Genomic DNA, 12,094 nt, shown 5'->3' on the forward strand with positions numbered 1-12,094 from the left:
ACACATCTTTTCCAACATGTTAAGCACTTGTTTCCTTCCTCAACTCTTCCTCCTCTTCTAAATCTCTGTTCATTGTTAGTTTGGGCAATATAATTGGAATTCCCGGCCAGAGTGCAATGAGAAATGAACATCCCCTGCTCCAACAATAAAAACAATCTATATTTGGCTGCTAAAAGGACAAATCATGGAGATACTTATATTAGATACTTGTCAGCAGATTGCAGCCTCTATACCCCCTATAGGTACAGGATTCATCCAAACATTACCAGTGTGAATATGGGTGAAAGCTTAATTCTTTATCAGATGACACTTTAAGATTTAAAAAGTCCATTAGGTTCAATTTATAATCCAACAAGTAATGCTATTTGGCCAGAGTGAGGATGGGGATAAACCTACTAGAAAGAACCCCATCGCTTCTATCATTTTTAATAGTTTTGTGTCCCTCAACAAGGATCTCCATGTAAAGTCCTACAATAAGAAGTCCTCGTCAGTTTTCCACTGACCGTAGTGACATTATATAGCAGATTACACAGTTTAATTTTCTTTCTTTTGACTTATTATTATCTCTTCACTTACTGATGATTCCGTAAAATGTGGCGACATGATTGGACACTGAAGAATCCAAATCTGTAGATGAGAGATACAAACCTGATAAGCCCGGGTGACTTCTTGGGTCCATTACTTCTACGCCTCTAGATATTTAGACTCGCTGAGGGCACGGTAGCTGAACTGTAGTCAAAGCGCGCTGGTCTGCCTTAGTGGACCTCATCTAAAAACAGCTACGCAGCAGTCAGTAAGGAAAGTATTCCTCCAATGGAGGTACTCACTTACATATCACTCTTGTGCTTATTACTTTAATGATCTTCAGAGATTTTAAAAGTGGAACTCCAGTTTCACAGGGAAAGGTAAAACGTTTGTGGCCAGAAAGATAGCCATTTCTTTAAATGGCTCTTTGCCTTCATTGCATAAGAACAAACTCTTGTGGGGGTACATGTACCAGTGAGTAGCGTCATAGAACCCTCAAATCCTCAGCCTGACTAGTGCTGGCTAAACCAGGAGCTGGCATCCTAGGAATTCTGTGGTTTTTACTCATTAACTCCTATAACAGGAATCCTCAGCAGACAGGCTACAAAGTCTTCTCCGAGTGGTAGATATGACATTGAGAAAGTGGGAGGTCAGGAACTAAGTCTCCGTCCAGGAAGGAAGGCAGTCAGAAAAAGTCAGGCCAAAGGATAATATTTCTATATTATCATAATTAAAGTCAGCCAGAGATCAAGACTGGAGAAATGCAACAGAGCCAAGCAAGGTATCGACAAGAGAAAGTTCAGGATTTAGGCCAAACTTAGGATCCTTGAAGCATCACAAGTATAAGGTAGCCTATACAGGAGGGCTAGCCAGGACAAGGTCAGGAGACAATATCAATACAGCACAAATGCAAACAGACAGCACCCAGGAGAGGTTGGCACCATGATCACCAAACAATGATTGTGAGACACAGCTAGGTAGAAGAAGCAGGCCTTGATGGCCTCCTAAAAAATGCTCAGGAGAAAGCATCATGTTGCGTAACAGCAGAGCACCGAAAAAAAGGTAATATAGGTGCGCTAATTAATACAGCAGGGTATGGTTAGGCCAGAGAAAGAGGGAATCGCATAGGAACCTCAGGATGTGTGTAACAGTGCTCTGGGCAGAGAGGGTAAAGACCTTCACAGACCAAATGTGCAAGGCTGTTACCTGGATTTCACACACACAACCCTCGGGGAGTATAGTCCAGAGGTGACCTAAAGTGTGAACTTGCTCCTAGAGACCAGCAGACATCTCTCTTTTCCAGGAAATGAGCTCCAATGTGGCAAATGTGCAATAGCTGATTTCTCCAAACTTTGAAATTTTGTATACATGGTGAACATGTGAGATCATGCTTATTATTCTCATATATGAAAACAATTACTTAAAATACTGTATATAGACAGTATGTGTGTGTGTGTGTATATATATATATATATATATATATATATATATATATATATATATATATATATATATACAGTGCCTACAAGTAGTATTCAACCCCCTGCAGATTTAGCAGGTTTACACATTTGGAATTAACTTGGCATTGTGACATTTGGACTGTAGATCAGCCTGGAAGTGTGAAATGCACTGCAGCAAAAAAGAATGTTATTTCTTTGTTTATTTTTTTTTTAAATTGTGAAAAGTTATTTCAGATGGTCATTTATTATTCAACCCCTCAACCCACCAGAATTCTGTTTGGTTCCCCTAAAGTATTAAGACGTAGTTCAGGCACAAAGAACAATGAGCTTCACATGTTTGGATTAATTATCTCTTTTTCCAGCCTTTTCTGACTATTTTAGACCCTCCCCAAATTTGTGAACAGCACTCATACATGGTCAACATGGGAAAGACAAAGGAGCATTCCAAGGCCATCAGAGACAAGATCGTGGAGGGTCACAAGGCTGGCAAGGGGTACAAAACCCTTTCCAAGGAGTTGGGCCTACCTGTCTCCACTGCTGGGAACATCATCCGGAAGTGGAAGGCTTATGGAACTACTGTTAGCCTTCCATGGCCTGAACATCCTTTGAAAGTTTCCTCCCGTGCCGAGGCCAGGCTTGTCCGAAGAGTCAAGGCTAACCCAAGGACAACAAGGAAGGAGCTCCGGGAAGATCTCATGGCAGTGGGGACATTGGGTTCAGTCAATACCATAAGTAACGTACTCCACCGCAATGGTCTCCATTCCAGATGAGCCTGTAAGGTACCTTTACTTTCAAAGCGTCATGTCAAGGCTCGTCTACAGTTTGCTCATGATCACTTGGAGGACTCTGAGACTGACTGGTTCAAGGTTCTCTGGTCTGATGAAACCAAGATCGAGATCTTTGGTGCCAACCACACACGTGACGTTTGGAGACTGGATGGCACTGCATACGACCCCAAGAATGCCATCCCTACAGTCAAGCATGGTGGTGGCAGCATCATGCTGTGGGGCTGTTTCTCAGCCAAGGGGCCTGGCCATCTGGTCCGCATCCATGGGAAGATGGATAGCACGGCCTACCCGGAGATTTTGGCCAAGAACCTCCGCTCCTCCATCAAGGATCTTAAGATGGGTCGTCATTTCATCTTCCAACAAGACAACGACCCAAAGCACACAGCCAAGAAAACCAAGGCCTGGTTCAAGAGGCAAAAAATCAAGGTGTTGCAGTGGCCTAGTCAGTCTCCTGACCTTAACCCAATTGAAAACTTGTGGAAGGAGCTCAAGATTAAAGTCCACATGAGACACCCAAAGAACCTAGATAACTTGGAGAAGATCTGCATGGAGGTGTGGGCCAAGATAACTCCAGAGACCTGTTCCGGCCTGATCAGGTCTTATAAAAGACGATTATTAGCTGTAATTGCAAACAAAGGTTATTCCACAAAATATTAAACCTAGGGGTTGAATAATAATTGACCCACACTTTTATGTTTAAAATTTATAAAAATTTAACTGAGCAACAAAACTTTTTGGTTTGTAAGATTTATGCATCTGTTAATAAATCCTGCTCTTGTTTGAAGTTTGAAGGCTCTAACTTATTTGCATCTTATTAAACCTGCTAAATCTGCAGGGGGTTGAATACTACTTGTAGGCACTGTATATATATATATATATATATATATATATTACAGTGGACTACGGAAAGTGTTCATACTCCTTTACATTTTTCACTCTGTTTCATTGCAGCCGTTTGGTAAATTCAAAAAAGTTCATTTTTTTTTCACATTAGTGTACACTCTGCACCCCCTCTTGCCTGAAAGAAGTACAGAAATGTAGAAATTTTTGCAAATTTATTAAAAAAGAAAAACTGCAATATCACATGGCCATAAGTATTCAGACCCTTTGCTCAGTATTGAGTAGAAGCACCTTTTGAGCTAGTACAGCCAGAAGTCTTCTTGGGAATGATGCAACAAGTTTTTCACACCTGGATTTGGGGATCCTCTGCCATTCTTCCTTGCAGATCCTCTCCAGTTCCGTCAGGTTGGATGGTGAACGTTGGTGGACAGCCATTTTCAGGTCTCTCCAGAGATGCTCAATTGGGTTTAGGTCAGGGCTCTGGCTGGGCCAGTCAAGAATGGTCACAGAGTTGTTCTGGAGCCACTCCTTTATTATTTTAGCTTTGTGCTTAGGGTTATTGTCTTGTTGGAAGGTGAACCTTCGGCCAAGTCTGAGGTCCAGAGCACTCTGGAAGAGGTTTTCATCCAGGATATCGCTGTACTTGGCCGCATTCATGTTTCCTTCAATGACAACCAGTCGTCCTGTCCCTGCAGCTGAAAAACACCCCCATAGCATGATGCTGCCACCACCATGTTTCACTGTTGGGATTGTATTGGGCAGGTGATGAGCAATGCCTGGTCTTCTCCACACATACCGCTTAGAATTATCACCATAAAGGTCTATTTCTCATAGTCTGGGAGTCCTGCATGTGTTTTTTAGCAAACTCTATGTGGGTTTTCATATGTCTCGCACTGAGGAGATGCTTCCGTTGGGCCACTCTGCCATAAAGGCCTGACTGGTGGAGGGCTGCAGTGATAGTTGACTTTGTGTAACTTTCTCCCATCTTCCTACTGCATCTCTGGAGCTCACAATGATCTTGGGATTCTTTTTTACCTCTCTCACCAAGGCTCTTCTCCCAAGATTGCTTAGTTTGGCTGGACGGCCAGGTCTAGAAAGACTTCTGGTGGTCCCAAAATTCTTCCATTTAAGGATTATGGAGGCCACTGTGCTTTTAGAAACCTTGAGAACTGCAGAAATTCTGTTGTAACCTTGGCCGGATCTGTGCCTCGCCACAATTCTGTCTATGAGCTCCTTGGCCAGTTCCTTTGACCTCATGATTCTCATTTGGTCTGACATGCAGTGTGAGCTGTGAGATCTTATATAGACAGGTGTGCCTTTCCAAATCAAGTCCTATCAGTTTAATTATGTAGAGCTAAAACGTGGCACTCAACTTTGGATGATCCAAACAAGTTTTTAATATCAGGCCCTTATTAGACCCTGATAAGCGGTGGACACCGCATCGGGGCCGCATGCCACTCTATGCAACTTGACTGGCCATTTGTGGTAACCCTCATCCGGGAAGACCCTGGTCTTTACTGGGCATTATTGGCCACTATTTATTCCGGTGGATTCCGGATTTTTGCTCCGTATACCTGCATTAGTTGGCCTTATATTAATCCTACAAGCGGAATATATGTTCTAACATTAGCCCTTCCACTTAGGCCTGTTCCACACGTCCAGATAATTCCGGTACCGGAGTTATCCGTGTCCGTGTGCTCACATGGCACATCAGTGTGGCACACGTGCGGCAGCCGTGTGCCGCCCGTGTGCCGACTGGGTACCACACGGACCATGCAGGAGACAGCGCTAGAGATAAGCTCTGTCCCCTGCATCTGGTGCTGAAGCCACCATTCATTTCTTCTCTCCAGCAGCGTTCGCTGGAGAGAAGATATGAAAAATCTTCCTCCCTATGGGAGGTGGAGACGCATTTTCATCACTGTAATGGGCGGCACCACGTGACCGCTCATACAGGAGAAGCTGCGGCGCGGAGAGGACACATCGAGGGAGCCGGGTGAGTATTTTTTTTCCAGTGGGCGGGCGCACAGGGGGTGGGAGGGGGGTGGTGACAGGGATCTTTATTTTAAACAAACAAAAAAAAGATTTTTCATATCTTCTCTCCAGCGAACGCTGCTGGAGAGAAGAAATGAATGGCGACTTCAGCACCACGCTGGGGGGACAGCGCTTACTGTAGCGCTGTCTCCTGCACGGCACACAGACTGCATACGGATAGCATCCGTGTGCGGTACGTGTTTTACACAGACCCATTGACTTTAATGGGTCCGTGTGATCCGTGCGCTCCCACGAACACTGACATGTCTCCGTGTTTTTCTAACGGACACACGGTCCGTGAAAACACGCTGACATGTGCAGAGACACATTGATTGTAATGTGTCTACGTGAGTCAGTGTCTCCGGTACGTGAGAAAACTGACACCTCATGTACCGGAGCCACTGACATGTGAAACCGGCCTTAGAGAATTTCTCTGCCCACACAGGTGACAACCTACATAAAGAGATCTATACACCTTACTTTTGAGATTAAGCAGTTGGTTACACTGATGAAGGTCTGTGTGTGACTGAAACGTCTGTCGTCGTTTTTGTGTTGGACTGCATTAAAAACTTTTTTTGATCATTTAAAGTTGAGTGCCAAGTTTTATCTCTACATATATTTTGGTTTGGGAACCTAAAGGCCCCGTCACACATAGCGAGATCGCTAGTGAGATCGCTGCTGAGTCACAAGTTTTGTGACGCAACAGCGACCTCAGTAGCGATCTCGCTATGTGTGACACGTACCAGCGACCCGGCCCCTGCTGCGAGATCGCTGGTCGTGTCGGAATGGCCTGGACCGTTTTTTGGTCGTTGAGGTCCCGCTGACATCGCTGAATCGGTGTGTGTGACACCGATCCAGCGATGTCTTCACTGGTAACCAGGGTAAACATCGGGTTACTAAGCGCAGGGCCGCGCTTAGTAACCCAATGTTTACCCTGGTTACCAGCGTAAATGTAAAAAAAAAAAAACAGTACATACTCACCATCTGATGTCCGTCAGGTCCCTTGCCGTCTGCTTCCCGCTCTGACTGAGTGCCGCCGTACAGTGAGAGCACAGCACAGCAGTGACGTCACCGCTGCGCTCTGCTCTCAATGTACGGCCGGATCTCAGTCAGAGCGGGAAGCAGACGGCAAGGGACCTGACGGACATCAGAAGGTGAGTATGTACTGTTTGTTTTTTTTTTTACATTTACGCTGGTAACCAGGGTAAACATCGGGTTACTAAGCGCGGCCCTGCGCTTAGTAACCCGATGTTTACCCTGGTTACCCGGGTGCTGCAGGGGGACTTCGGCATCGTTGAAGACAGTTTCAACGATGCCGAAGTCGTTCCCCTGATCGTTGGTCGCTGGAGAGAGCGGTCTGTGTGACAGCTCCCCAGCGACCACACAGCGACTTACCAACGATCACGGCCAGGTCGTATCGCTGGTCGTGATCGTTGGTAAATCGCTATGTGTGACGGGGCCTTAACTTGTGCACCTTCTCGGTTATGCCATGGTATACTTTCCTATCAGTTTAATTAAACACAGCTGGCCTCCAATGAAGGTGTAGAACCATCTCAAGGAGGATCACAAGGAAATGGACAGCATGTGACTTAAATATGAGTGTCTGAGCAAAGGATCTGAATACTTATGACCATGTGATATTTAAATTTTTCTTTTTTATTAAATTTGCAAAAATGTCCACATTTCTGTTTTTGTCAGTCAAGATGGAGTGCAGATTGTACATTAATGGGAAAAAAAATTCCTTTTTTCGAATTCACCAAATGGCTGCAATGAAACAAAGAGTGAAAAATTTAAAGGGGTCTGAATACTTTCCGTATCCTGGGTGGGTGTGTGTGTGTATATATATATATATTTTCTATGTTACAGTCTACTGTTTATTATTTCTAGACCATCGGCTGGCATGTTACTGTCCCATCCATTCTTCAAGCAGGTATGTGTTACCACAATTATACAGGCGTTCTCTACCAATAATGATAGTTATTAGTGATCAGTATGGGTCCGACCCTGAGATTTTTCTTTACTCTTATATGTAGATGTTTGTTTCTTTTCTGGTAAATCAAAATAACTAAAAGTAGGCATTTAAAGATAGTCTGCCATTAGGTTTTATAATGCAAACTATCCATTATTAAATACATATCTTAGACCTGCCAAGACCGGCAAATTTACTTTGAAAATCCATGTCCCAGTGGCTGTATTATGCTTGTATTAAGGTTAGTAATTTATGATTCTAGTTATAGAATGAAATAGCTTATTACATGTAGGGGAAATTAGTGCAGGTTGAAAGCTGTGCTGGTTTATGAGCTATTGACGGCAGCAGCACACTGCATGAACACAGACCTCACATAGAGCCCAGTGGCCTAGCGAAAATGGCGGCTACGGGGCCATGAGTTGGGGGGCACCGGGTCCCCCCTGCCCCGCATCGTGCTGTCAACTGTACTGGCACCCTGGTCCTGGATGCCGATACAGTTGAAAACAATGATGGGAGAGGAAGCCGTCAGCCGGTGCACCCTGTCCCATCTTTACCCCCTGCTTCTGAGCTCTGTGACGTCAATGCAGCGCTCCCTCTGTACTAAGCAACAATACTTTATGGGGGCAATCTATAGGCTTCAATAATAGTAAAGTGACCTATGTAAGGGGCTGAAAAGTTGTGAGAGAAAAATCTAAAAGTTGGATCAGAGTGTAAATTAATGTAGGATTGAAACATTTCATTTTAATTTTATTAATAAAGGTACGGTAACCACTTGTGTACAATTGTCAAAGGCGTCCATAGTCTTTCGGGTACAGTATGAAGGATACTAAGGCCTCTTTCACACTTCAATCTTTTAGCTCCCGTCGAAATCCGTTGATTTTTGAAAAAACGGGATCCAGCAAATTTTTCTGCAGGATCCTGCATTTTCCCATAGACTTGTATTAGCGGCGGATTGTGACGGATGGCCATCCGTTTCATCCGTCGTGCACTGGATCTGTCGGAAAATTGTTGTCTGTCGGGCGGAGAAAACGTTCAGAGGAACGTATTTTGTGCACATCGGAAAATCACTCAGCGACGGATCCTGTGCTGCCCGTCGTTGGCTATAACGGAAGCCTATGGGCGCAGGATCCGTCACTGACTGTGAAAAGCAGGAATCCAGCGACGGGTTCCATCTTTTCAAACTGAGCATGCGCGGAAGAATTTTCCGTCAGGAAAATTCTCTCTCGCTCACTCTCTCTTTTTACTATTGATGCTGCCTATGCAGCATCAATAGTAACAAGATATATTGTTAAAAATAATAAAAAATAGCAATATTCTTACGTTCTGGCATCCCGCGCAGTGTTAACGATGCTTGCGATGCTCCCAGGAGCTAGCGTTCCCAGTAATGCATTGCAAAATGACCCAATGAGATGGGAATATATTTGTTTTTTATGAAGTTGCCTAATAATTCTGCACATCAGAGGCCATTGCACGCAAGGCATTACTGGGAACGCTAGCTCCTGGGAGCATTGCCAGCATCGGTAAAGTAAGAATCTTGCGATTTTTTTATTTTTTTTTATTTTTATCCTGTGTTGTGTTGTGTATGCGTTTTCGCAGCGGAAAACCGCTGCGAAGATGCAAACACAACAGGTGCACATAGTCTCGACGGGTCTGTCAGAAAAATGGGCCCAGTGCACCCGTTTTTTACAATCTGCACAGGATCCGTCATTTCAACATTTGACGGATCATGATGGATCCTGTGCAGATTGTAAAGACGGAAGTGTGAAAGAGACCTAAGGCTCTCATCAATCATAAAAACAAAGATGTCACTGCAAGCGAATGAGAATTCCTGGCTAGAGTAAGGTTTCTGATGCAGTTGTTAATTTAGCTGTTTTTTGTTTTTTTTTAAGACAAAGTGCAACTTTTTAAAGGATTTTCAATTTTTGGTGCTTAACCAGTTGGCATCACAGCCAGTTTTAGCCATTATGGCAGATGATTTTTTTTTTCAGTTTTTTTTGTTGTCACGCTCCCAAGAACTATAACGAACGTTTTCATTTTTTCAGAGACGTAGTCATAAAAGGGCTTGTTTTTTCGGGATAAGTTGTATTTGTCAGTGGCATAATTTTTGTGTATATATAAATTAACAAAATTTAAGTAAGTTTTTATGGTAAGGAATTGGTGATGAGCGAATGTCCTGGGATAAGGTGTTATCTGAGCATGCTCGGGTGATAACAGAGTGACTTTGGCGTGCTGGAATAACAGGTTTGAGTCCCCGCAGCTGCATGTCTCACGGCTGTACGACAGCTGCAACACATGGAGGAATTGGACCTACTGTTTTCTCACTAACGTGGAGGCTTGGTGCTGGCAGGTGAGGGGTATAGTCTGCTGGAGAGAAGCCAATGTTTTTTGTTAAGGTGTATTATTAATGTCAGCCTCCAGGTGGCAGCAGACGTAGCCCATGGTTCCTGTGTCCCCCAATGAACACTACAAAGAAATCTTCATTTTGAATTGTATTAACTCTCGCCATCTCTCACTGTTGTGGTTGGACTTTTCTTACTGTTGTTGAATAACAGAATGGTATATAAAAAGAGTATAATAAAGTATATGGCATGTGTATGCTTATTTCATAGGTAAGGGATCAGACACACGAGTCCCTAGCCTCACTACTGCCCTCTCTGGCACAGCATTGGAAGCACAGCTCGGTTGGATCATTTCCAGTGATTATGAAGAAATACCCGTATAAAGCTACAGATGAAGCTAAAGAATGGACATTTCATTAAAACTGTTTACTAAACAAAAGAAATGCATATCTAGATTTTTTGCCTTACACGTCACATTAGTGGGCAGTGGACGGCCTTCAGGTTCTGGCAGTTTCTTGTTCTATAATTATATACACGTGTGTATTTTTTGGTTTATGCTCAGAGAGCATAATGTGAATATGCAGATATTGCACTTAGAAACTGCAGAGACTTGGGAAGTCGCGCACAGAATTCACACTAATTGCCACCTACGTTCACTCTGCCAACAATGTAGACTTTTGATTCTTTTGTGTACATTGTGTTGCTGACCATTACTGCGCCATTGAGGTCATCACTCAAGAAGTATTATTTTTACTTGTGTGATTATTTAACTATTTTTGTATTGCAAAGATTGATCTTTTTTATAATTGTTATTATTATTCTTCTAGTGCTACATGTTGCTGTTTTGTATGAAAAGCCGAACATAAGTTGTCAGGTATTTTACCGTAATGTAGGTAATGAAGCCTCGGTGTCTGCCATGATACAGCGAAGAAGCGCTGCTCAGTCCAGCCTTGTATCGCATGCTCATCATCTCGTTTTAATTATGTCGTAAGGAGACATAATTTGTAGGAGCAGCTTCAAAGCTGAAGTATTGGACACTAATCATTTATCTATGGTAATATCAATTCTGTAAATCAAGAAGAAGTCAATGATTTCATTTTTAGAATGACCTTAATACCCTAAAGTGCACTGCTACAAATAATGCCTGTATGGATGCACCCTACGTATCATAATCCAGAATAAAAGTCTCAGATCAGGCCCTTGTAAAGCTGGAAATGGAGTGGGTAACCTACTAAGGGCTGTAAACAGCCGATTTCGGAGACCCCAATAGGTGCAGATCAATGATATCAGAACAAATGACTGAATAAATAATTTTTGTAGGTTAAAATGGCATTTTTAAAAAATGTCAGTAGGTTTTTGCTATGTAATGTGAGAGCAGCATGATGTAGGGACAGAGACCCTGATTCCAGCAATGTGTAACTTATTAGGTTACTTGTAGTTTGAGTAAAAGTAGTGTTTTATCAGCCTGCGATTATCACTAGGTGACTAGTTGTCTCAGGCAATGTATTCCTTCTATTGTAACTCCACCTCCAGCACTGGCAGCTTTCTGCCTATGCACAGTGTACACAGAAAGCTGCCAATCAGTGGCCTGGGCGGGGTTACACAGAGCTCAGCATTCAGAGAGCAGGTAGCTCTGCAGCAGGAAAAACTGTGATTTTAGCAAACTGACAGCGAGCAGCCCAGTAAGTGACATATCGCTGGAATCAGGAGCTCTGTCCCTATATAAGGCTGCGCTCAAATTACATGGCAAAAACCTGGTGACAGATTATTTTTAGCATTTATTGAATTAAGTGACCCTCTTATTTATAATTGATTCCCTTGTATAGTAAAAGGCTGCTGTTTCACAGGATTATTTTTTTCATGTGTAAATACTTGTTGTACAATTGGCAGTTGAACCAATCATCTATACTGAGGTGCCCGCCTGTCTTCCAAGTGACCATGATTGTAACGGCATTGCAATCTTGAGCAATCCCACATGTAAGGACATGCCAGTTGTTGTTTCCATGACCAGTATCAACGTTGTGCAAACACTACATTGCCAGATGGTCACATTATAGTGTAAGGGCACATTATAGTGTAAGGGCACATTATAGTGTAAAGTGTAAGGGCACATTATAGTGTAAGGGCACATTATAGTGTAAA

General features: G+C 43.2%; 1 protein-coding gene across 9 annotated transcripts in view; it reads left to right on the plus strand.

Moving 5' to 3' along the window:
- The window catches only part of STRADB (STE20 related adaptor beta), a 76,088-nt gene that overhangs the window by 61,904 nt on the left and 2,090 nt on the right, over positions 1-12,094 (plus strand). For 6 of the 9 annotated variants that reach the window (XR_013217726.1, XR_013217725.1, XR_013217721.1 and 3 more), the window contains exons 11-12: positions 7,532-7,574; positions 10,223-12,051. Coding sequence is in view for 2 of the 9 variants with exons in the window: in XM_077272074.1 (XP_077128189.1) it covers positions 7,532-7,574; positions 10,223-10,372 (193 nt within the window). In the remaining 7 variants the exon portion in view is untranslated. Of the gene's footprint in view, positions 1-7,531; positions 7,575-7,786; positions 7,907-10,222; positions 12,076-12,094 lie in introns of those variants that run through there. The other 3 variants (XR_013217722.1, XM_077272074.1, XM_077272076.1) reach the window with 3 other exon arrangements.

Source organism: Ranitomeya variabilis, chromosome 7 (genome assembly GCF_051348905.1).
Source record: "Ranitomeya variabilis isolate aRanVar5 chromosome 7, aRanVar5.hap1, whole genome shotgun sequence".
Lineage (NCBI taxonomy): Eukaryota > Metazoa > Chordata > Amphibia > Anura > Dendrobatidae > Ranitomeya > Ranitomeya variabilis.